Below are 25,193 nucleotides of genomic sequence, written 5' to 3' on the forward strand. Positions count from 1 at the left end.
AAAGCAGAAATATAAAATTTTAATTTGGTGGGTAAAAAAAACGTGGTATTTCTGTCCTCCTATTATCATGCCTTCCCCCTTTCCTATCTTGTTGGGAAAGAAGGTTGAATTCTCCATTCAGTGCTATGGCAGTCAAGGGGTGGGGAGTGGGTAATCCCTTACCAACAAGAAGAAGAAAACCAACTCTCTTCTTCACACGCAATGGTTCAGGAAACTGTAGGGGTGAACTGCAAGGAATTAAAAGCCTGAAGGATGCAACCAGTGTGCAGAGCTCATAAACATGACATGATGTAAGCTACAGGATCTGCACCTGAGTAAATGGCTGCATATGCAGAAAATGGGAACCGTGTGAGGGATCACAGCAAGGGTGAAGCATTGTCCCACCCCAGACAAGACTAGCACAAGATTAACAGAGTCCTTGTTTCATCTTTAAAATGAGCAAAACGAGTCGGGGCGCCTGGGTGGCGCAGTCGGTTAAGCGTCCGACTTCAGCCAGGTCACGATCTCGCGGTCCGTGAGTTCGAGCCCCGCGTCGGGCTCTGGGCTGATGGCTCAGAGCCTGGAGCCTGTTTCTGATTCTGTGTCTCCCTCTCTCTCTGCCCCTCCCCCATTCATGCTCTGTCTCTCTCTGTCCCGAAAATAAATAAACGTTGAAAAAAAAAAAATTTTTTTTAAATGAGCAAAACGAGGGGCGCCTGGGTGGCTCAGTCGGTTGAGCGTCCGACTTCGACTCAGGTCATGATCTCACACTCATGGGTTTGAGTCCCACGTGGGGCTCTGTGCTGGCAGCTCAGAGCCTGGAGCCTGCTTCCGATTCTGTGTCTCCCTCTCTCTCTGCCCCTCCCCCACTCACTCTCTCCCTCTGTCTCTCTCTCTGTGTCTCTCAAAATAAACATAATAATAAAAATAAATAAATAAGTAAAATAAAATGAACAAAAGGGGAATTGTATACAGTCAAGGGTTAAGATACTGGACAGCAACAATAATGCCACCAAATCTTTTTCCTTTTAATTTCTTTTTGAAAGACGAATGTGTGAGTGGTACTTGGCCAAGTAGAGAGTTGGAATATTTGATTAAGAAAATGATGTTATCCAGAGTTTGTAAGGCTACTGGATTGCAATGATGTTGAGCCATTTAAGTTAAGGTGTTATCAGTTGGATTGTACTTTATATTGTGTCTTAGATTTTTTTTTCTTTCTCTTTTTCTTTTTTTTTTAGAAAAAGCAATTTTTCTGGACTGTAGCTAAAAACAAAGAGGATGATAGGGGTGACTGGGTGGCTCAGTTGGTTAAGCGTCTGACTCTTGGTTTCAGCTCAAGTCATGATCTCACGTTTCGTGAGTTTGAGCCCCGCATTGGGCTCCACACTGACAGTGCCGAGTCTGCTTAGGATTCTCTCCCTCTCCCTGTCCCCCTCGCTCTCTGCCCTTCTCCCCCTCGAAATGAATAAATAAACTGAAAAAAAAAATAAAAAAAAAAAAAAAAAGAGGATGATGATGGCCTGAACAACAGTCATCAAGAAGTTCTTCTCCAATGCTTCTTGTACTTTATGTGATCATTCATTTCCCCCCAACTTTTTATTTTGGAAAATTTCAAACCTACAAAATGCTGCAAGGACAGTACAGCATACCCTTCACCTTGATTCATCAATTCTCAGCCTTTTTCCGTATTTGTTCTTTCTAGACAGACATAGCTGTAGATACCTGCTTATATGTAACGTGTATATATACATGTACTTATGTATAAATATACATGTATATGAAGGATAGGTATAGGCACATATCTAAACTTAGATATAGGTATAGGGATATATAAACACACATTTTTTTTCCTGAACTGCTTGAGAGTAAGTTATGAGACTTCAACCCTATACACTTCAATATGTATCTCCTAAGAAGGACATTCTTCTATGTTAACTCAATATCATTATCAAACCCAAGACACTTAACATTTCTTCAATACTTTTATCCAATATCCAGTCCTTATTCAAATGTCCCCAACTGTCCAAATAATGGCTTTGAGAGACTGCCCGCACAAGGGTAATATCTCTTCAGTCTCTTTTAATCAAGCACTGTTCCGTGGGTATTTTCTTTCATGATACTGATGTTTTTGAAGAGTCCAAAACAGTCTCTTCACATGGTATCTCTCAACCCAGATCTGCCTGATGTTTCCTTTTTCAAGGGAGGTCACGAATGAGAGGTGTAGGTATTGCTATGAAAACACACAGAAGTGGAATCTGGGCCTGTGAAGAGGGCAGGGACAGGGAAGACTCTGAGGGGCTCTGGACTGACTGAGCTCAGGTCTGAATGATGAGTAGCAATTAACTGAGCACACTGAGCCATCGAGAGCAAAAGCACCCCGGGCCCAGGGTCCACGACGCTGTAGCAAAAGAGAGCGTGGCGGCCGAGGGAAATTACAAGCTTGGGAAGACAGCTTGGGGCTGAGTGTTCCCGTCAAGAAATCTAAGAAAAAAAAAAAAGAAATCTAAGGAAAAGTCTATGCAGTCAAGTGAAAGCCCACGGCTGGGGCCTGGGCTAGTGATAACAATCTACAAGCCAGTGATTTAATATGCTCTATAATGAATGAGATCACTGCAGAGAGTAGAGAATAGAAGAGATGGGGTTTAGGCCTTGAAAAATACCACCACATGATGGCTGGGTGGGAGAAGGAGGAGGAACAGCCAGAGAAGGAGGAGGAGACCTGCAGAGTGTGTGTGAAGAAAGACAAAGGAAGAAGGGGTTCAAGAAAGTAGTAGGGCAGTTAAAGAAAAGATCATCTGACGCTTGTTAAAACAGTAAGGAAGACTTTAATCGGGCTATTGCAATAGGGATATGGCAACCGGGGAGCAAGATCTGGCTCAACTCTGAATCCAAGGCCAAGTGGGGATGTGCAGCCAACAGTGTCGGTGGATGGAAAATTACTAAGAGGGGACATCAACAATTCTTGCCTTTACCCAGAATCAAAGGTAGGGCGTGAGGAATTTGAGTAGATATCAAAGGTGAGGAGATTCTCACTAAACCGACTTCGTAGAATTCTTTGCTGAGACTGGGCTGGGAAGGCCAGACACAGGATGGGGGGGTCAAAGCTGAGATTTAGTCAAAGAGAGGCCCAGAGGAACCTGATTAAAATTTGATCAAGGAGAGGGTCCTTGTCAGGGGTCAGCCGTCCAGAGCTGCAGGGATGAGGACGGAAAAAGTATAACCACATGGACGTCATTTGACTTCTGCAAGAGCTATGAAGTTTGAGGATACCTTTTATACAGTTCTATGTAAAAATACTTATTTTTAAAAGTAATTCCTTTTGTATATCCATATATGGAAATATGATGAAGCCATAAAAAGAACGAGAGAATTATTTATGTAGTGATATGGAATGGTTGCCAAGTTAAATCTTTAAGTGATAAAAGGAAGGTGCAGAAGAACATGTGTAGTAAGTTAGCATTTGTATAAAAAAGGGAGCAATAAAAATACACAGACATATATATGGGGGAGTGTGCCCCCATATAAATGCGTTTGCTGGTGTATGTGTAAGATGCTTTGCAACTGGTACAAGCAACTGGTAGCACTAGGTGCCTGCAAAGACAGGAACTCAGTGACCCAAAGCACGAGCAAAGACTGTGCAATGCACAGCCTTTTGTACCTTTGGAATTTGGGACCACATGCAAGTATTACTCATTTTTAAAATTAGTGTATGAATATTCTGAGATATTATAATTTGCATTTCGCTAGACATATGTTCAAATGATAATATAAGGAGATCCACCTTCATTTCTAAATTATTATATGTATCCCATTTTATAGACAAACCATTATTTGTCCAATGTTTCCAACTATTCATTATTAAATCTATACTGCAAGGTCTTTCCTGTACATTCACGTTTGTACGCACGTTTCTGTCGCATAAATTCCGATAGATGGAGCAAGACAGTTCCACATTCCCTTCCAGAAAGGCTGCTCTAGGCCACACATCTCCTCCATCCACACCAGTGGATGCCCCTTGTTCCATGTGTTTTGCACTGAGTATCAGCCCCGAATTGTGCAAGGTCTCTAGTGTGGCAGAGACGAGGCCGAGTGCTCACCCGCTTTTCCTCTGGAGCACACAGGTAGGCCACATTTCCCGGCATGCCTTGCGCTGAAGCAGGGCTGAGCTCTGGTTGATGGCAGTAGTGATGTACAGCAGCACGGCTAGAGCTGGCCCCTAAAAATTCTCCCTGTGGTCCTCAAGCTCTCTCTCTTCCTTCATCTGCTCAATGGGTACAGAAGGTCACATGGAGGACTCTGAGCTCTAGAGCATTACTTGTCGAGCAGAGAAATAAACTTACCACATCCCATTGCTGCCTCCCCCCTCCTAACTAGGATTTGACCCCACACCCAGGACCTGTCGCCAAGTCCTTTGCTCAAATGTCATCTTCTCGGGGCACCTGGGTGGCTCAGTCAGTTACGCATCCAACTTCAGCACAGGTCTTAATCTCAGGGTTCCTGAGTTCGAGCCCCGCATTGGGCTCTCTGCTGCCAGTGGAGAGCCTGCTTTGGAGCCTCTGTGCCCCGCACCCCCCCCCCCCCCCGCCGCCCTCTGCCTCTGCCCCTCCTCATCCCTCGCAAAAATAAACATTTAAAAAACAAACAAACGTCATCTTCTCAAAGGGCATTCTCTACCACCCAACCTAGCACAACCTTCTGCCATCACTCCGCTTATCTGACCACCTTTGAGGGATCTGATTGTCTTCTAATACTTATATTTCCTCTGAACCTTCTTCCCCAGACAATGCTGCAACCGTGATCAACCTGGCTAGCACCATTTAGGGCAGGAGGTGAGACATAGCTGCAGGTGACCACTAGGCCCCTGACCTCAGCCCACCACTCACCACTATTCTGGGGACCCTGTACCTCACGACAACTACAGCCGCACTTCCCAGGATATAATCCGAACAGAGGATGGTGACCACCCTCTTCATTCATTCTAAAACACTTATTGAGCACCTACTATGTACTAGACACTATTCTAAATGCATTGAATATACCAGGGAACAAATGAGACAAAAATTCTTGCCCCATTCTGGTGGACGAGACAGACAATAAACAGTAAGCCCAATAAATAAGTGCCTTATATGAAAAGAGGTGATGGGGTGAAGAAGTTCAGGGTAAGAGGTAGGTGTCTATGCTAAGTCGGACGGAAAGAAGGTGACATCTGAGAAAAGACCTAGAGGTGACAGTCACATGTTTATCTGGGAGAAGTTTTCCAGTGAAACAATTATGCAAAGTCCCTGAGGCAGGGCCAAGTCTGCAGTGTTCAAAGAGCAGGAAGAATTCCATGTGGCCAGGAACTTGGAAGGAAACGAGGTCAGAAGTAATGATGAGGAGGGTGCCCAGATCACACAGGTTTTAGAGGTGAGTGTAAGGACTTTGGCTTTTGCTCTGAGTAACATGACGTGCCTTGGCAGTTTTAGAGAAGTGACGTCTATTCTGACTTACACATTTTAAAGCAATTTTTTTAACGTTTATTTATTTTTGAGAGAGAGAGTGTGTATGCGTGCATAGGGGAGCAGAGAGAGGGGGGACAGAGGATCCGAAGTTCTGTGCTGAAAGTACAGAGCCCGACATGGGGCTCAGACTCACAAACCTTGAGATAATGACCTGAGCCGAAGTCAGAAGGTCAACTGACTGAGCCACCCAGGCGCCCCTATTCTGACTTACATATTCAAAGGGATCCCTCTGGTCATCGTACTAAGAACCTGCCCAGGGGTGGGAGCTGAGTAGAAATTGGGAGAGTAGGGAGGAGGCTGCTGCAGAAACCCAGGGAGAGTGACAGTGGCTGGTGCTGGATTTGGTAACAGGAAGTGTGGCTCTGTTTGAAGATGGGGCCAACAGGATCTCCTACCGCACTGGCTGCTGAGAAAACAGGAATCAAGGAGCCTTCCAAGCCGGCCTGAAGAGCTGGAAGAATGGAACCACATGAATTAGGGAAGGCTGAAGGTGGAGTGGTTCTAGGAGCAGCATCGGGGACTCAGGTCTGAACTTGGTAAGGCTGAGAAGTTTCAAGACATCAAAATAGAGACACTGGGTAGGCAGTCGATTGCAAGCATGGAGTTTGGGAGAAAAGTCTGAGTGGAGACTGAACTTCAGAAGTTGACTACTTTCCATAGTTGCTGTTGCTGTCCCCACCCCCACCCCACCCCTGGTCTATATTTTGTGACTCAAAATAATGAATCATGCATGGCCACATCACTCTGAATGATAGGACTTATGTGTGCAGCTGAGGAGCACTGTAGTTGTGTGTTAATAGTCTTTTTTTTTTTAATGTGTATTTATCTTTCAGAGAGAGAGAGAGAGAGAGAGCATGTGCACGTGTGGAGAGGGGCAGAGAGAGAGAGGGAGAGAAAGAATCAATCTCAAGAAGGCTTCGCACTGTCAATGCAGAGCCAGACGCCAGGCCCAATCCCACAAACGTTGAGATCATGACCTGAGCTGAAATCAAGAGTCAGACGCCCAAGCAACGGAGCCCCCCGGGTGCGCCAACAGTTTGTCTTCGACTGTGGGTTAACTGTTGTGCTCTCTAGAGAGACCACACTAGTCTAACTTTTAGCACTTTGAGTAGCGTGACTGTGTTTTCTAGGAGTTCGGACAATGAAAATGAGAATGATTACGTAACAACACCAGCATGACATAGATGTCACTGAAACACAGATCCAGTGATTGAGGCAGGTGGATGACAAATGGGAGGATGCGTATAACTGGATTAGGAAAGCAACTGTGCAGAAAGGAATGTGAGCTCGCGCACAGTGCGCAGACATGAAAGCACCCACGGAGACTGAATCTCACAAGTTCAGGATAAGATGGGCGAGTACTTCTAAATCTATCAAAAATGGGGGCTTTTCGGTCTCCCCCAAAGACACCAATGCTCAGTGGAAACTAGCCGCCACTGAACTGGGGTGGGCACACCACACAAACAAGCAGGCATTATCATACAGTATCCTTCCCTTAAGGATTCAGATATTGCACATTTCCAGATTCAGATAGTGCAGCTCAAATGTCCTGTGGGCTAACAAAAGGGGGAAATTCTGGAAACAGATGTGTTGGCCCCTGAGGGTGCAAAACCGATTCTGTCAGGTCTTCCTATAGTTAGTTATTCATGCTATAGTTAGTCTTCCTATAGTTAGTCCACTGCAGCGTGGCAGCAACAACAAATGTGCCCCCTAGCTCTCAGGTACTTCGATTCGAAAAATGGAGTTTCAATCAACTTTCTCAACTCCTATGACTACTGCAATGCAATCACAGAAGACGTAGAAGATTGCTGATCCTTTATCCAAAGACAAACTAGACTTTCCTTATTTCTCTGCATATTTGGCGGGCATGCAACCCATCCCATTCAGTCTCTGTTTCTTAGCAAGGAAAGTGAAAAGACCTTACTTGTTAGACATCCTGGACATCTTCTGCACAACATTGCTAAAACAGAGATGTAATTTACTTACCTGTGACATTGAGGTGTTCATAATGTGCATTTTGGTCACATTTCCATTTCCTCAAAATTCACAGAAGCATTTAATGAGATTTTTTTTACTTGATCGCTTTTATTTCATTACGTAAAATCTGCTTTGACGCGCAGCTCAGCAAGCCCACATCGCACTAATTCCTGGTGTCAGTCCGATGTGATGACATCAAGCTCAGTATCCTCTTGACAAAAGCACTGATCATGGAATAATTAGGATTTTTGGTTTCACCACCACATAGAAGAAAAGAAGGGTGTCCTCATGACTGCAGGCAGTTTAGAGAATTCTTACTGTAAAAGGAAAGAGAAAAAGCAAACTTACCGTATTGTCAGAAGAAAAAAATATGTCGTTATTTTTTCTTCAACCTAGATAATTTGCTTTTTAATCAGTACCATTGGGTTTACATTCTCTTTTTTAAAGTCTTTCATTTAAAGGGGTGCCTGGGTGGCTTAGTCAGTTAAGTGTCCACGTCTTGATTTTGGCTCAGGTCAGATCTCGTGATTCATGGGAGTGAGCCCCAAACTCAACTCATATTGAACCCTCTGTCGGCATAGGGCCCGCTTGGGATTCTCTCTCTCTCCCTCCCCCACTCATGCTCATGTGTACTCTCTCCCTCTCAAAATAAATGAACATTCATTTATGTATCTCAAGAACATACACGTTTGCCTGGGCCTGGTTCCATGGGACTTGTGCTCTGCTGGGTACAGATGCTTGGGGTTGTTCTGGTCTTCATTTTCTGGTCTGCATTTACCCCTTTTTCTCACCAGCACTGTGCACTGCTCCTCCACAGTCCTGGTGTTATTCTCAGTGGCTTCTCCTGGAAAGTACGAGATTTGCCTTGGACTAGACTATCTGCCCACACTCTGCAGCAAGAGCAGCTCCATCAACCGTCCAGGCATCTGCCCTTGGGAGCCTCAGGAGGGCAGATCCCTTTGTTACACAATCTTGTCCATGTCCTTGGCATTTATTTATTTATTTTTTTTTTTATTCTTGAGAGAGAGAGAGACAGAGAGAGAGACAGAGTATGAGTGGGGGAGGAGCAGAGCAAGAGAGGGACACAGAATCTGAGGCAGGCTCCAGGCTCCAAGCTGTCAGCGCAAATCTCGATGCGGGGCTCAAACTCACAAGCCATGAGATCATGACCTGAGCTTAAGTCAGCCACACAACCGATTGAGCCACCCAGGTGCCCCACATCCTTGACGCTCTTGCCGCTTCTTAATACTTTTCAAAGTGACACTCTTTCCTTCTGTCCAGCTGACCTGACATACCATGCATCCAATAATGTCTGGCCCATCAGAGAAGAAAGAAGGGATTCAAATTATTTGGGTCTGACCTTGTTTCACGTCACCACCTCACTGGCAAATATTTATTGGGTTAAAAAAGAAAGACTACTGTGACACTCGTCAGCTCTCTGTGTCATCAGGGGCTTCCAGATAGGCTCAACAGCTTTCAAACCTTAATTCCAAGCACGTTAATATTATAAAACACAGTCAACCAAAATTGAGAAATTCCACTAGGACAGCGCTTTTCATCCTTGCCTGCACATTGAAATAGATTTTCAAATCAGTATAGACATTTTTTTAAAGTAGGCTCCATGCCCAACATGGGGCTTGAATCCATAACCCAGAGATCAAGAGTCACATGCTCTACTGATTGAGCCAGCCAGGTGCCCCTTGGTATATATTTTTTAATACCAAAGTCTGGGTCTCACCCTAAGACATTCTGATTTAATTGCTGTAGGGTGTGGGCTCAGACTTTTTAAAAGCAGCATACTTTATGGTAGAAGCCAGCTGGCTTTTTTTTTTCTTTCTTTTTCTTTTTTTTTTTTTTTTAAAGCTTTATGCCCAGCATGGGGTTTGAACCCATGACCTTGAGATCAAGAGTCACATGCTTTACCAACTGAGCCAGCCAGGTGCCCTGCCAACTTGCTTTCTTTCAGGATTATAAACTTCCTTAGAGAATCTGGTTCTGTTTGTGCATATTCTGACTGAAAGCTATTCACAGCATAAATAAGGTGCTTGCTTGCCCACTGAAGGGAAGTACTGACTGAAATACTTATTTCTTATTCTGATGACTTTATCAACAAAGTCAGTGTATTCGAAGGCAAGCACAGATCCTCAGTTCAACCACCAAGGTGAAATGGAGATTGCTGAACATCTGCTTTCTGCTTAACAAACCCTACCTCCTCACCTCTGCACTCCCTTGACTGCCATTTTCTGCCTCCTCAGAATCCTGAGGGTCATCGGCTCACTCAACCACTTCAGCATCTGCACACATCCCCATACACCGCCACCTGTCCCTCCCCACACTGTTCTCAATACTCCCTCAGCCTTCATGCCCACCACTTCTAGGTGGCCTACTTGGTTGAAGGTAGTCATTCTTTGTGAACTTAGTCAAGCATTTTGAAAGCATTCCTGTTATTGCAATACCTCCACCAATGGCAGTTGTGACAGGATGCAGTGATGGGTGGCAGCAGCATCGACAGGCAGCAAAGGAAGTTGAGATGATGGTGGCTGCTGTTAAGGCAGCCGTGACAGGCTGGGGCAATGGCGGCTGCGGCAATGGGTGGTGGCCATTGTGATGAATGGCCACAGGGTGGCTACCACTGAAGTGAACTGCACTGAGGCAGCTGCTCTTTGCTAGAGAGCTTTCTCTCCACCAAAGTCCACTCTGCCTCTGTATCTGACAAACAGGAAGCAGCAGGGAATTTGAAACTCCAGTCCCCTAAGTGACCCTGAACTAAATGACTGATGGGGGTTAGTGTATAAATACCCCCCACCTCTTGAGTGGGAAGGTATGTTCTCCACTGTTTCCCAGAGTTCCCCAGAGAATTAAGCTGTTGCCCAGTGATAATCTGCTTGATAATGCAGCCTTGATGTATGCTTTCCCTTCCTGTTTCACTTCCCTCAGCCTTACCAGTGCTTTCTGGGGTCATCTCCCAATGCCTTGCCTCAAAGTCTATTTCTGGGGGAACCCAACCTAAGATAGTGCATCATGAACCAAGGATTATGATCCAAGCACAGATGGCACATTAACAAAAGCTGACCCTATGCCAAGCCATAAAGTCTCAACATATTTCAAAAGATTGAAACCATATAAAATGTGTTCCCAGCCCAACTGCAATTAGGCAAGATAACTAGAAAAATCCCCATATGCTTAGGAATTTAAAAATACAGTTTTAAATTTCTAAATAAGCTGGGATCAATGAAAAATGCAAAACAGAAAGGCTTGCTTTGTGGGAAATTTAAATACATACATTAGAAAAGAAGAAAGATGAGGTGCCTGGGTGGCTCAGTTGGTTAAGCATCTAACTTCGGCTTAGGTCATGATCTCACTGTTCATGATTTCGAGCCCCGCATTGGGCTCTGTGCTGACAGCTCAGAGCCTGGAGCCTGCTTTAGATTCTGTGTCTTTCTCCCTCTGTCCCTCCCCCGCTTGTACTCTCTCAAAAATAAACATTAAAGAAAAAAAAGGCTAAAATTCAGTGAGCTAAGCTTCCATTTCAAAAAGGTAGAAAACAGGGGTGCCTGGATGGCTCAGTCAGATAAGTGACTGACTCCTGATTTCAGCTCAGGTCATAATGTCACCATTCATGAGCCCCACATTGGGCTCAGTGCTGAAAGTGCAGAGCCTGCTTGGGATTCTCTCTCTCTCTCTGCCCCTCCCTCATTTGCTGTGTGTGTGTGTGTGTGTGTGTGTGTGTGTGCATGCGTGTGTTCGTGCGCACACACGTACTCTCCCTCTCAGAAAGATAAACTTTAAAAGGTAGAAAACAAAATTAAATCCAAAAAAGGTAATTATAAAGAAGATAATTAAATTAAAAACAAATACACAACACAAAGAACATCGACAAAGCCAAAAGTAAATTCTGTGTAGATTAAAATTGGTAAACTAATCAAGACTGAATAAGTAGAAAACAAAGAGGGTACAAATAACCAATGTCAGAAATGAGAAAGCAGCTTTCACTGCAGATTCTGTAGACATTAAAAAGATTATATGAGGTTATTATAAACAACTCGATGGCAGTTTGAAATTTTAGATCATGTGAAAAATTCCTAAACGCAATTCACCACAGGAATAGAAACTATTAAAGTTCCTATGGTAGTTTAAATGTGGGCAAAATTCCTTGCAGCCAAATGCCATCAAGAGGTGGAGTCTCCTACCCCTTTAACCTGGGTTGACCTTGTGACTTGCATTGACCAACAGAAAGTGGTAAAAACGGACTTTGACGGTTCCATTTTTGCTCTCTTGGACCCTTGATACCACCAGATAAGGAAGCTGGTCTAGCCTATTGGGAGAGAGGCCACTTTGAGAGGTTCTACATAGTCTCGACCTGTTTTGTCTGTTCTTATCACAGTTCCTTTAGCTACATGGAGCAGAACCCCACTCAAGCTTACCCAGGCAAAGTGGGGTTGGCTGAATACAAAGAATCTGAGGACTCAATCCACAGCCCAAGAAAACTGGAGCTGCGAACAGAAAGCCAGCAAGACCCAAGCAGCCCTTTTAGGGACCACAGAAGCTAATCACAATCCTCCCTCTACCTGGGTTTTCCCTGCTTTGGGCTTCCTGGCATCTGTTAGCTCTTACAACCCTGATGGCAGGACTTCTACCTTAGCTCCCAAGCCAAGTGACAACTTTCTTTGTCTTAACGATCAAATCCTAAGGAGACACTCTAGCTCATTTTTCCAAGCCAGAGCACAAGACTTAGGCTTCAAATAGTCAGTCCAGTCATTACTGGTCAGTCACTTCTAATTTCTGGAAGTCTGGAGTCACCCACAGGGGGAAGCGACATGTCTGAATGAATCTGGCTACAGGTCCTGGGCACACCAACTAGGCACCTGGGGTTCTTTCTCCTACATACGTGTCTGTCTGCCTTCTGTCCTTTAGGACATGCCCCTACTGGGGAGCGTGTAATCAAATAGCTGGGCCCACAGAACACGGACTCCTGAGGAGAAATGCTCAGGAGCTGCAGCAGCCATTGCTGGTCCCTGCCCACATCCACTCAGCATTCTTCTGGGCCCTGAATGCTTACTTGATTCTCCACTACTCTCTGCTCAGGGCTTTTTTGATGGCAGGGCACATGACAACACATGGGGCAGGCAGAGGTGCTAGATGGTCAACACCCATGGTAACAGCCCCAATGACAGATGGGGAGTTGATCTATAGCCCAACTTCCTTGCCCCTTGGATTGAGCCCACTGACCATGGTGGTGACTGGCCTGATAATGCACCTTTTATTGGCTGCCTTCCTGTCTCACCTCCCCACTCCCTTCCAAATGCTTCTGGAATCACACATTCCAAATATACTATCTGCTCTCCGGTTCTCAGGGTTGTACTCTGGAAGAACACAAACAAAGGCAGAAGTCCAGGGCAGCAGACTCTAAGCCACATTCCACAATGCAGCCGTTTTCAATAATAAAGCCACTATTTTTAGCCCCATTGCCTAGTGTGCATGTCTATCACACAACTGGCTCAAAACTCAGAAGGAAAAGAAGTGTGATATTTATTGCCCTCCAAGCCTCAGGTAAACACTCAATAAAGACTTGGTAAATGCTAAAGTGGAAGGGAGAGAGAGCCTTTTCCCATGTCTGTGCAGGAGACAGGAAGTGGCCGTTGGCAGAGTTAACAAGGGAAGAAGAGGAGTCAGCTTAACCCTGGTGAACACGTCCTTCTTTGGCACAGTAAGTGAAGCTGGGGAACAGAGGAGCAGGGTTTCTGCCCAGCCAGCTCTCAGGGGCCCCTCAGGTGCTGAAGGCAGGAATCAAAGCCCGGTATATAGAGTCTTTATTTATTGTAAGTCCTGCTGTCCAGAGAAGCAAGACCCACATCCAGGGTCCTCATGACTTCACCTGGCCACTCTTCAGGGGTGGGGGCATCAAGTGGCCACTCACGTCTAGTTTTCCTATGGCTCAAAGAGTCCTCAGGAGGCAGGAAGCGGCTGTGCCTATAGAAAAAACACATCAATATCTACTAGCACCTACTTTGTGCCCAGCCCTGGAACCACCACCGGGGAGATTGCAGCAGAGGCTGCCCTTGCCAAGTCCACAGTCTGGAGGGGGAAAGTATTAAGTGAGGACCATGCCATCTGCCATGTGAACGCGTGAGACACAGTGAATTGTCACTGGGAGCAGGGAAGGCTCCAATTACTATATTTACTGAGCACCTCCTCTGTAACATTGTTACAGGGCACTGAATGAAGCAGGCATAAATCTCTAACTCAAGGAAGAGACAGACAACAAACAAACAACTAAAAATATGTCAACTGGGTAAGTTCTACAAAGAAAAGTAAATCAGGGTGTGTGGAGGGGGAGGTAGAGGTAGCACTTCTGTCAGCTACATGAACATAAGACGTCCTTATATCATGTTTTCTGAGATGAGACTGGCTACATGTTTGCCACTTTGCAGACCAGAGAATAGAAGAGACTGGCATCTCGCTGCCCGCAATCAGGTGGGGAAACCTGCACCTGGGATGCTATTACCCAGAAGGAAGAGGATGGGGAGGAGGAGCGGGTGTGGTGGTAATTATTCTGAGTGCACTGAAGAGCTATGACAAGGCTGTAAAGGGGAGAGATGTGACCTAATTGCCATTTTTACAAGTTCCTCTGGCCGCCAGGGGAGAGTAGACTTGGGGGGCGGGGCAGGATGGCCACAGGGAAGACCAGGGAGAGGCTGGCTGCTTATGTAGGGAGGGAACAACTAGCCCTAAGATGGGAAGGTGAGGTCTTTACTGTTCACATGCCCAAACAACTCAGAAAAAAAAAAAAAAAAAAAAACAATGCTAACGTATGACCAACATATAGACTAATAAACTATGTGAACGGTATGAAATTACTAAATATTTTCTAAGAATTAAAAGTCCTGATAAAGAAGATATGGTTTATATATACAATGGAATACTACTTGGCAATGAGAAATAATGAAATCCTGCCATTGGCAGCAACGTGGATGGAACTGGAAGGTATTATGCTGAGTGAAGTAAGTCAGAGAAGGACAGATATCGTATGTTTTCACTCATATGTGGATCTTGAGAAACTGAACAGAAGACCATGGGGGAAGGGGACAAAAAAATAGTTACAAACACAGAGGGAGGGAGGCAAACCACAAGAGACTCTTAAATACAGAGAACAACTGAAGAAGGGTGGGAGTGTGGGGGAGAGGGAAAGTAGGTGATGGGCAATGAGGAGGGCACTTGTTGGGATGAGCACTGGGTGTTGTATAGAAGCCAATTTGACAATAAATTATATTCATTAAAAAAAAAACAATTAAAAGTCGTGCTAGTGTCGGCTGAACTTTTCATTTATTGCTGTCTTATCAAAATGAAACAAAACAAAACAAAACAAAACAAAACAAAACAAGGACTACAGGGCCTGTCAGAAAGGTATCTCAACCTTTAGCCAAGAACTTCTCTGCAACAGGCAATAGGAATGAAGCAGTGACAGGCAGTAAGATATAAGCCATGATGGAGGGAGCTCAGAGACCATGGGTGCCTGGGGATGGGGATAGGCCAGCATGGGAGATTTCCAGAGGGAGGTGATATCTAAGTTGGAATAGCAAGTAGCCAGGTGGCCTAGAAGGGCAATCCAGGCAGAAGGAAACAGTTGGGTAACAGCCTGCCAGCAGGACAGACATGCATGCACTCGAATAATGCACGTTCACTGGGGCTGGAACGCAGAGCTTGAGATGGAAAGTAGGGAGTGGTGGGGCCAGAGTCCACACCATGCAGGGACCTATAAGCTGTTCCAGAACTGAGATCTGGCCTGGTGGAAATGAGGAGTCATGGAAAAGTTTTTTAAGGGAAGCAGAACATGGTCAGATTTCCTCTGGGACTGCTCTGGAATCATCAGAGAGAATAGATTAAAAGGGATAATACAGAGCCATGGAGGCCCAAATGAGAGGGTGTTAAGAGGGAGGTGGTACAAAATGTGACTTTTGTCTTAGGAGCTCACAGTCCATCCGGGGGGGGAGACAGTGAACATCTAAAGTAGTGTTTCTCAACTTTGTTTTTTTAAACATTTATTTATTTTTGAGAGAGAGAGAGAGAGAGGGAACAGGGAAGGGGCAGAGAGAGAGGGAGATACAGAATCTGAAGCAGGCTCTAGGCTCCAAGCTGTCACCACAGAGCCCGATGCAGGGCTCAAACTCACAAACCGCATGATCATGACCTGAGCTGAAGCTGGATGCGTAACCAACTAAGCCACCCAGGCACCCCTCAACTTTGTTTTTATTACTGCTCCCCATGAGGTCTTTACAGGCATTTTTTTAAAAAATTGCAGTCACCCACAAAATTTTAATACCATAGTTATACTGCATATCTGTTTATGTACTATATTCATTAAAGAGAGTAAGACTTACCCCCCTCACCCCCATCCCAGTACAGCTGAGGGGCAGTGAGGAAGGGAACAGAGAGCAGGTAAGGAAGCCTGAGGAAGAACACAGAGAACCCAGCAAGGACCTGGGATTTTGTTCTCAATGTGAATGGGAAGCTATTGAAGAGCAAACATGTAAGCAAACATGTAATGTGATTCATTTTTAGTTCCTCTATGCTCTCTCTGGCCACTGTATGGAGGCAAGTAAGACGAGATTCAGGGAGACCAAGGAAAAGGCTGGAGCAGGGATCCTGGAGGTGAACAGGTCAGGAAAGTGGCTGGACTAAAGCAGGGGCTATGGGAAGGGGCAGGAAATGATCCTGTTCTGGATTCTGGATGCACACAGTGCAGGTCTGTGTGGGGGTAGGGTGGGGCTGGGGATAACTCCCAGGTCTTTAGTCAGAGCAACTAGAACTGATAAGCCCCTGCCTCACCTCCACATTCGAGGGTGAGCGTGGTGGCTGCACCTGGTCAGCACACTGCAGGAAGCGGCGCACGTGCTCTGCACAGTTGCCCACTGCTGCCTCATTCTGTCGAAGACACTCCTCAAAGGCCTCAAAAGGCTCAGCACAGGCCTGGCGGATCTGCCGGATGATTGGGCTGTGGAGGTAGGGCATTTCAGGCATTCAGACTTCCATTCCACTGCCCACCTCGCCCCCTACCTCCCGCCACACATTGTCTCATACTTGCCCACACTCACTGGGAGGATGTGCATTGAGCGATACTCATCTTAAGGTGGTGGCAGTCCCGCTGCCATGACTCAGGCTTGGCCGCCACACACTGGCCATATTGCTCCAGCTCCCGGCCACAGTAGCGAGCAGTGACCTCCAGGGCCGCCTGCCTGTGGAACATAATGGGCTGAGGATAATTCCAAGCAACAGACAAGAAAGGGAGTTCTGGTCTGAGTTGGAGGTGGAAGCAGGAACACTAGGGAGTCTGAAGGATCCTGGGATAGGGTCAGGGAAGTGGAGGGAGAGGTAAGGCATGAGCCCTGGGGAATGTGGAACAGGTTGGAGGGCTTCTGGGAAGAGAGCGGAGATCTTTTCCAAAAAAGACCTAATTATTCAAAGGCAAGCCTTGGGATCGTGCAAGAAGGGTCTTGGGAGTCCAGGCATCCCTCAACAGGGCCCTAAATATACTGAATTCTAGGGGGAAAAAACCTGGGAACCCTAAAGGATTTGGAGGTCCTAAAAAGAGGTTTGTAAGCCCACGTGGTGAGATCTTGGGTCCTGGGGAAGCGTCTCTTGACCAGAGAGTCTTCAAGATTAGGCCTGAGGACAGGGTTACTGAAGGTGAGACTTGAGGCCCTGGGGTAGGTTTGGGGATCCTGGGGTGGGTCTCAGAGTTCTAGAGATGTGGAAGTCCTGGATTAAGATGGGGCTCTGGGACAGCTCTGGAGGGTCCTAGAAGCTCTTGGGAACAAGATCTAGAAATCCAGAGCGGAATCAGAAATCTAAGAAAAAGTCTGCGGGCACTACAAGGCAGATCTGGGGTACTGCACAGATCTGCAGGTTCAAAAAGGTATGGTCAGGTGAGCTAGGGGGACGAGCCCGCAGCTCTAAGAACGGGTATAAAAACCGTAAAAGTCCTGAGACAATCCTGAAGTCTGCAGGGTGAGTGAGGGACCAGACCTTAGATCCTGGGGGCAGGGACTGGGTGTTAGGGATGGGCCTGAAAGTCCTCAGTTACTACGAGAAACAGGGGCGGAGCCTAAACGTTCAGAGGGCGGGACCTCCCTCTCTCTTCCACGCGGAGATGGAGCTTGTAATAGACGGCGCTGGGCCCTAAGGGTAGGTTCTCCGAGGAACAAAGAGGCCAATCCTTCTTCCCGGAGTGCGGGCCTAGGTTTAGGTCACTGGGGAAGGGAAGGGGCGAAGCGGCAGATCGGAGGTAGGCGCTCCCACTACTCACATCTCGAGGCCGGTGCCGGAGGGAAATCAGTCAGGGAGAAGAGCCCCGCCTTTTCCGGTGCAGGCTGTCATGGCGGCGCCCAGGTCAGCGGTCCCTGCCTCGTTTTTTCCGGTTACAGAACCGGCAAGTTGCCTCGTTCCCTTTAGGACCAACCTGTCATGGCGGCGCCCTGTGTCTCCTTCCGGTCCCGCCTGTATTGGCAGCGCCTGCGCAGCCACCGCGGGCTCCCAGTCTGACTCGGTTGTTGTGCCTCTTTCTACTTCCGGATTGCGGGGGCGGTGCCGCAATGCACCGGAAGTAAGGCGTGGCCGCTACTGCGCGCGCTCTTAGCCACCCACTGGGATTTGGTGGAGAGTGGTTACCGCAGTCTATCAGCGTGGCCCCGTTCGTGGCTAGGTTGGGCACCGTGGCTGCGGGCTGCTGGGCGCTGGGAGTCTGATGCATAGCGCCGCGATGCCACCATCTGTTTTGCACAAGCGCTCCCTGTACCCTCGGGGTGCTGGTTCGTGCGCGCGCACGGAGCGGCGGGAATAGGGGTCGCAAGAGTGGGACCAGCCGGCCTGGACGAACCACCGGCTGTACCGGGGTTACCCAGACCAGACCCCTTCCTTCTAGGTATAAGCCCAGGAGCCAGGCCGGACTTGATTTTATTTTTTTTTTTAATTTTTTTTTTTTAACGTATATTTTTTGAGATAGAGACAGAGCATGAACGGGGGAGGGTCAGAGAGAGAGAGACACAGAATCCGAAACAGGCTCCAGGCTCTGAGCTGTCAGCACAGAGCCCGATGCGGGGCTCGAACTCACGGACCGCGAGATCATGACCTGAGCCGAAGTCGGACGCTTAACCGACTGAGCCACCCAGGCGCCCCCGGACTTGATTTTAATAATGTCTCCACGTGATTATGGGCATGCGTAATTCTTTTATTTTTATTTTTTAATGTTTATTTTTGAGAGAGAGTGTGAACAGGGGAGGGGCAGAGAGACACACACACACACAGAATCCAAAGCAGGTTCCAGGCTCTGAGCTGTCAGCACAGAGCCCGATGCGGGGCTCAAACACACGAACTGTGAGATCATGACCTGAGCTGAAGTCGGTCGCTTAACCGACAGAGCCACCCAGGCAACCCTTCTTTCTTTTTTAATTTTTTTTTTTTTTTTTTTTTTTTTTTTTTTTTAATGCGCAATTCTTTCTGATTTCTCCTGGCAGGGTATTGTTTCCACCTCCTGTCCTGTCCTCCAGTGTGGGCCCTGATGGTATGTTTCCCCACCTGTGAGGTTGGGCGCAAGTATCCCTTGGGCAAAGACTAAGCATCAGCCCAGCAGTCTAATATGTAGGGGTCTTCCCAGACTCTGGCCAAAATGAACATAAAATGCACTTCATCTTGGTGTTTGAGGAGCAAGAGCTACTTGTGAGCAAGTGACAATTACTTGGAGTATTGTGTACTTGCTCATCTGTAAAGTGGGGATGATGATAGTGACATCTTTTACATAGAGCATAGTGCATGTGAACAGTTTAGGGCACAGCCTGGACCCTCAGGAGTTCTGGAAAAGTGAGAGCTGTTGGAGGAGGCTATTACGGTTTTGCTGCTCTTGGTTGGCCCTTGGTATAAGATTGTGCCACTGGCCATCTGAACCTGCCTCAGATGACAGGTTTGGAGCCATGGGCACGGGAGGAAAGCTTTTCACCCAAAGCCCTCCTTACTTGCAAAAACCTCCAAGTGTATTTCTGGTAGGAGAAAAGGGGAGGAAACCCCATAAGTGACAGAGAATATTTTGGCTTCAAATGTGGACTGAATCCTCATGTTTCACATTTAAGTGAAATCTTAACCTGTCCCTTGCCACTTCTCGAGTCTAATCTCGAAGTCTGGGTAATGTGCTTCCTCAAGGGAAGGGGTTCAAAGATCTGGGTTCATAAGTAGAGAAGATGAAGACCCCAGCAAGAGATACATTCTGGGGAGTGTGACACCTATGCCCCCAAGCTTCTAGGTTGTTTTTGGCCTATAGCACAAGAGTGTAACTAAATTTCTCTCTAGGGATCGAATGTCAGGCAAACCTAAGTGACGATGGGATTTGGCGTGAAGCAGACCTGGGTTTGAATCAGAGATCTTGGACAGAATCTCTCTGCTCTCTGGGTTTCAGTTTCCTCCAGAACAGCTGCTTCAGGATGCCCTTGTGAGCAGAAACCGAAGTGACATCTGCAGAGCAGATGGTATGGAGCACTTTGTACTTTCCCTTTCTAGCCTTATCAGAATTTGTTAGTATTGTAATTGTTTTCTTATTTTCTGCCTGCTTTAAGACCCTGGAACTTTACAAGGGAAGGGGCCTTGTATCTATCTTAGGGTCACCACTGGATTTCCTCCCACCCACCCACCCATAGCATGGGGTCTGGCAGAGTAGTGATGGAATGAATGAAACCATATGCTCGCAGGATTGCGTGAGGATAAGATGAGACCCAGTCATTGACTCGAATGGTACTTATTAAGTGCTGCTTTATGTGCCAGGAACTGTTTTAGCTGTTGGGGAAACAGCAGCGACTAAAATAGACAAAAATTTATACTGTTAAAAAAGGAATGGGGCGCCTGGGTGGCTCAGTCGGTTAAGTGTCTGACTCTTGATTTCAGCTCAGGTCATGATCTCACAGTTCGTGAGTTCAAGCCCTGCATTGCACTCTACACTGACAGTATAGAGCCTGCTTAGGATTCTCTCTCTCCCTCTCTCTCTGCCCCTTCCCTGCTTGCTTGCTCTCTCTCAAAAAAAAACTAAACTAAAAAAAAAAAGGGGGGTATATGGTGTGATGTTTTGATATACGTAGGCATTGTGAAATGATTACTGCATTCAAGCTGATTAACATATCCATCAGCTCATGTAGTTACCATTTCTTAAGTGTGATGAGAACATTTGAGATCTGATCTCTTAGCAGACTTCAAGTGAGGTCTCCAGAACTTGACTCATCTTACAACTGAGTTTATACCCTTTGACCAACGTCTCCCCATTTCCCCCACACCCCAGGCCTGGCAGTTACCATTCTGTTTCCATGAGTTCAGCTGTTTCAGGTTCCACATGTAAGTGAGATCACGTGGTGTTTGTCTTTCTGTGTATGTCACTGAGGATATAGTCCTCCAGATAGGGCATGTCAGATTTGATGAGAGGCAGGGAGTGTGATGGGTGGGTACCGGGTGGTGGATGGGAGAGTGCACTTGTTGAATGTGACTGACTTGGAAGGAGTTGTTCAGTGCTTTGATCCCTGGCCAGAGTAAGAGCCACCACTAATGGCAGCACAGAAACAACTTTGACCAGATGATCTGTGAGCTGGCAACAAAGTGAGTCCTGACTCTTGATCCCCCGAGGGGCCCACGTGGCAGGAAGGGATGGTGCCTGAGTGTGTCAGTGATTTCCTAATGGAGTTATGAGAAGAGCACTGTAATTAGGAGAGGGTCTCCTGGACTCCTGAGAGCTCCTTCTGTCCCCTCAGGTGGCTTTACTGCCACCTTCATCTTCTGGGCTTTTCTATTTTGCCTTTTCTAGAAGCTCTCCCTCTTGATCTTAAGTTTATAGGACATGGTGGGTGGGAGGCAGATCCTGACAAGCCCAATACACGTGAAATCTCCAGGCTGAGGACGGCAGTGAGCAGTCACGCTCTTCCAGCCACATTACATCTTTTCTCACTGGTCAGGTGGCTAGTGACGTAGAGCTTCAGGACCACTCCTCCTCTGGAAATAGTGGCACAGGTAATTGTTAGAGGAAACCATACACTCTGAATCGGGGTGGGGGGGTGTCTCCTGGCTTCTTTTCTCCATATTTTTAAAAATAATTTCAGGTTTTTTTTTTTTAAGATCTATTTATTTATTTTGAGAGAGAGAGCAGGGGAGGGGCAGAGAGGGAAAGACAGAGTCCCAGGCAGGCTCCTCACTGTCAGCGCAGACCCTGATGAAAACTGAGACCGTGACCTGAGCTGAAATCAAGAGTCAGACGCTTAACCGGCTGAGCCACCCAGGCGCCACTTAAGCTCCTTAGTTTAAAAAAAAAAAAAAACAAAAAAAAAAAGACGGAGAAAAAGGAATGCCTTCCTTGAAGCTTAACTTTCACTTCACCAGTGTCTCCTGGATCCCATGTCTCCCAGGTTTTTTCTTCCGGAGCCCAAAGACTTAGGATTCTTGGGAACTGCAATGAATCCCATCCCTGCCTCTTGCTTCTGGATTCCAGCCATTTGTCAGTCTATACAGTGGCCAGTGAGGCTTGGAAGAGGGTCCACTTGTTGGGTCCTGCCGTGCTCCACACAGGCCTGTATTAAGGGTGTTGGGTGAGGGAGGGTTTGGGAAGAGGTGAAAGTCATGGCTCTGTCCTAGAGAAACTGACAAGTACTAGCTTAACAACCTAGGTGATGATGGGTGTGCTGCAGAACAGAGGGTGTGGTGCCCTCGTGGTGAGGTCTGCTGGGCTCTGTTCTGCCTCCCGGGGACTGGTCTTAGGCAAGACCTTGACCGCTCACTCAGGGCAATTCTTTCCTCCTGCCCTGGGCTGCTGCCTGGTGCTGGGGTTCCCAGTGGGCCTGGCCACCTCCTCAGCACTGCCTGTGCCTTCCTCATCCACTGCAGATTCATGGGGTTTGAGGCATAGGAGATACAGATTCAGAAGCTGCAGCTGATGAATGGGTCCCAGTGACAATTTCTTCCAGGTCCTCCAGAGCTGTGGGCCACAGGCTGAAAGGGAAGTGTGCAGAAACCCATCCTAGATTAGAGAACATTGCCCTCACTTCTTGGCTTTGCCTTCAAGAAGTGGTATTTGAGGGGTACCTGGGCGGCTCTCTGTTGAGCATCTGACTCTTGATTTCAGCTCAGGTCATGATCGCAGGATCATTGGATCAAGTCCTACATCAGGCCCTGTGCTGAGTGAGGAGCCTGTTTGAGATTCTCTCTCTCTCTCCCTTAAAAAAAAAAAAAAAAAAAAAAGTGATATTTGATGTTTCAAGTAAGACCCTACACCACTTGGGAAGGAAAAGGAAGCATGGAAAGGATTAATTAAGTGGTTTGGTTCCCTTACAGCCAGTCTGGGCTTCCTCACCAATCTCTGTCCACATGGAGGCACCCTGGGAAACGGCACACTTAGAACTCATGCCATCTAACCTGTGCTCCATAGGGAGCTGAGCCTCAGCGGGATTAGATTCCTGAGGTTGCTATAACAAACTACCACAAACCTGGTGGATTAAAACAACGGAAATGCATTTTCACGTTCAGGAAGCCGGAAGTCCAAAATCAAGGTGCTGGCTGGCAGTTGATCTCCTTCTGGAGGCTCCGAAGAATCTGTTTTATGCCTGTCTCTCAGCTTCTGGTGGTCGCAGGCAGTCCTTGGAGTTCCTTGGCTAGTAGATGCATTATTCCCATCTCTGCCTCCACTCGCATCACCTGGGTGTGTCTGTCCTCTCCTCTTGGGACACCAAGGCCAAAAACCCTACATCCCTTTGCCACAGGCCGCCCTCTGTATCATTGTCAGTAATTAATACTTGCAGTTTTGTCAAAAGACTTACTGAGACTGATCAGAGGCCGAGGGCAGTGTGGACAGCCTGTGGGAATGTGTGAAGCACTCCTGCCTGTACCAGCTCTTCCATCAGTGCGGTGGTCTCTTCCCCAGTCCTGTACTGCCTTACCCACACCACAGGGCTGGGCTGGGGCACCTGGTGGGTCCCACATGGGTACTGGGTACTGCTCCCACTGACACTGTCCTCATTGTAACATTTTCCCAACAGGAATGCTTCTTACCATCAAAAGATGTACTACACATACTTGAAAGCTTTTTCATAAATAGATCTTGTAGTACCTGTTACAACCACTTGGGTGTATGGCATGTCCATTAAATAAAACTCAGGTTACTTTCAAAGACCACAGCAGAGCAATTCATTTTTGTTATATCAACATTCTTGACAGAGACAAATAATTTACTTCATCTTGTGTATAGCTCTTTGATTAAAAATGCACTTTTGGGCGGGGGGGGCACCTGGGTGGCTCAGTTGGTTAAGTGTCTTGACTCGGCTCAGATCATGACCTCACCATTCTTGGGTTCAAGCCCCACTCGGGCTCTGCGCTGACAATGTGGAACCTGCTTGGGATTCTGTCTCCCTCTCTCTGCCCCTCCCCAACTCATGCTTTCTCTCTCTCTCAAAATGAATGAACTTTTTAACTAAATATTAATCTTGAAAAAAAAAAAGACACTTGTTTTATAACAACATTCCATTCATATGCGTATCTTGTCTATACCTGTATCCTGTCACTGCATATAGTGATTTGTGTTGTACCAACCCAACATTCCAAGAGATACAGAATATATCACCCAATCCTGTCACAAAAAAAAAAAAAAAAAAAAAGAGAATCTTGATCTGAACCTCACATCTTACACAAAAACTCAAAATGGATAAATGGATCATAGATTTAAATGTAAAGCATAAAACTGTAAAATGTTTAGAAGGTAACATAGGAGAACATCTTTAGGGTTGAAGAGTTCTTAGGACACCAAAAAGCATGATCCACCAAAACCCAAAAGCAAATGATGAACTGTGCTCCATATCATGGAATGCTGAGTGGCAGTAAGAAGGAATAAACTACTGACAGACACATGCAACAACTTGAATGGATCTCAGGGGAATTGCATTGACTGTTAACAGCCAATTTCAAAAGGTCCCATACTGTGCGATTCCATTTATGCAATATATTTTTTTCTGATATTCTTGAAATAACTAAATTCTAGAGCTGGAGAACAGATTAGTGGTGGCCAGGGGTTAAAGATGGGAGACAGAGGTAGGTAGTTATAAAGTAAAAGCTTGAAAGAGCCTTGTGATCGAATAGTTGTGTGTCTTGATTATGTTGGTGGTTACACCAACCTACACATGAATGAAACGGAACAAAACTGTACACACAGATACAAATGAATGCATGTAAAACTGGTGAAATATGTCTAAGCTCTATGAGTTGCCCCAATGTCAATTTTAGTGATGAATCTAAAAAGTTTAGCTGGGATACTAACAGTAGGTGGAAGTATCAGCCAATAGGTACAATGTATTTTTCCTTATTTTTTTCCAACAGTCTCATGAAGCAAAGCCAGGATATCCTTTGAATGGATATTCTTCTCAGTCTACCCTGATCTGTCTTACAGTTAGTAATAAACACCTAAAGCCAGACTCAAGAAAGAATTATTAGTGAAGTTTAACATCAAAGAGCATGCATTCACAAGTGAATACAACAAAGTTATGTATTGCAAACACTGTTTATAATAGCCAAAGAATGGAATTTTCCAAATACCCATCAACAGGGGACGACAGTATATCCATGCACTGAAATACTGTCCACAGGAAAAACAGCCACTGGATTTTAGAGACTGGTATGAAAAAAGAATGTAAAATATCTCAATAAGTTTATTACATATGGAAATGGTATTTTGATGAT

General features: G+C 46.3%; 1 protein-coding gene, 1 long non-coding RNA gene and 1 other non-coding gene across 7 annotated transcripts in view; 1 reads left to right on the plus strand and 2 right to left on the minus strand.

Moving 5' to 3' along the window:
- Positions 1-18,001, minus strand: part of CHCHD5 (coiled-coil-helix-coiled-coil-helix domain containing 5) — a 43,895-nt gene extending 25,894 nt beyond the window's left edge. Inside the window, exons 1-5 of one of the 4 annotated variants that reach the window (XR_006703606.1) lie at positions 17,761-18,001; positions 16,550-16,690; positions 16,284-16,449; positions 8,143-8,301; positions 7,467-7,774 (exon numbers count right to left, since the gene is read on the minus strand). Coding sequence is in view for 2 of the 4 variants with exons in the window: in XM_045446857.1 (XP_045302813.1) it covers positions 13,404-13,427; positions 16,284-16,449; positions 16,550-16,701 (342 nt within the window). In the remaining 2 variants the exon portion in view is untranslated. Of the gene's footprint in view, positions 1-7,466; positions 7,775-8,142; positions 8,302-13,250; positions 13,428-16,283; positions 16,450-16,549; positions 16,708-17,760 lie in introns of those variants that run through there. The other 3 variants (XR_006703605.1, XM_045446858.1, XM_045446857.1) reach the window with 3 other exon arrangements.
- On the minus strand, positions 9,326-9,398 carry TRNAK-CUU. The gene has a single exon. It is a non-coding gene; the product is annotated as a tRNA-Lys (tRNA).
- LOC123581124 lies at positions 17,378-25,178 on the plus strand. 2 transcript variants are annotated; one of them, XR_006703612.1, is made up of 5 exons: positions 17,378-17,639; positions 18,968-19,014; positions 19,794-19,969; positions 20,770-20,826; positions 24,834-25,178. It is a non-coding gene; the product is annotated as an uncharacterized LOC123581124 (long non-coding RNA). The 2 variants fall into 2 exon arrangements; XR_006703611.1 differs by lacking the exon at positions 24,834-25,178 and having other exon boundaries at positions 20,770-21,556.
- The last annotated feature ends 15 nt before the right edge of the window (positions 25,179-25,193 follow it).

Source organism: Leopardus geoffroyi, chromosome A3 (assembly GCF_018350155.1).
Source record: "Leopardus geoffroyi isolate Oge1 chromosome A3, O.geoffroyi_Oge1_pat1.0, whole genome shotgun sequence".
NCBI lineage: Eukaryota > Metazoa > Chordata > Mammalia > Carnivora > Felidae > Leopardus > Leopardus geoffroyi.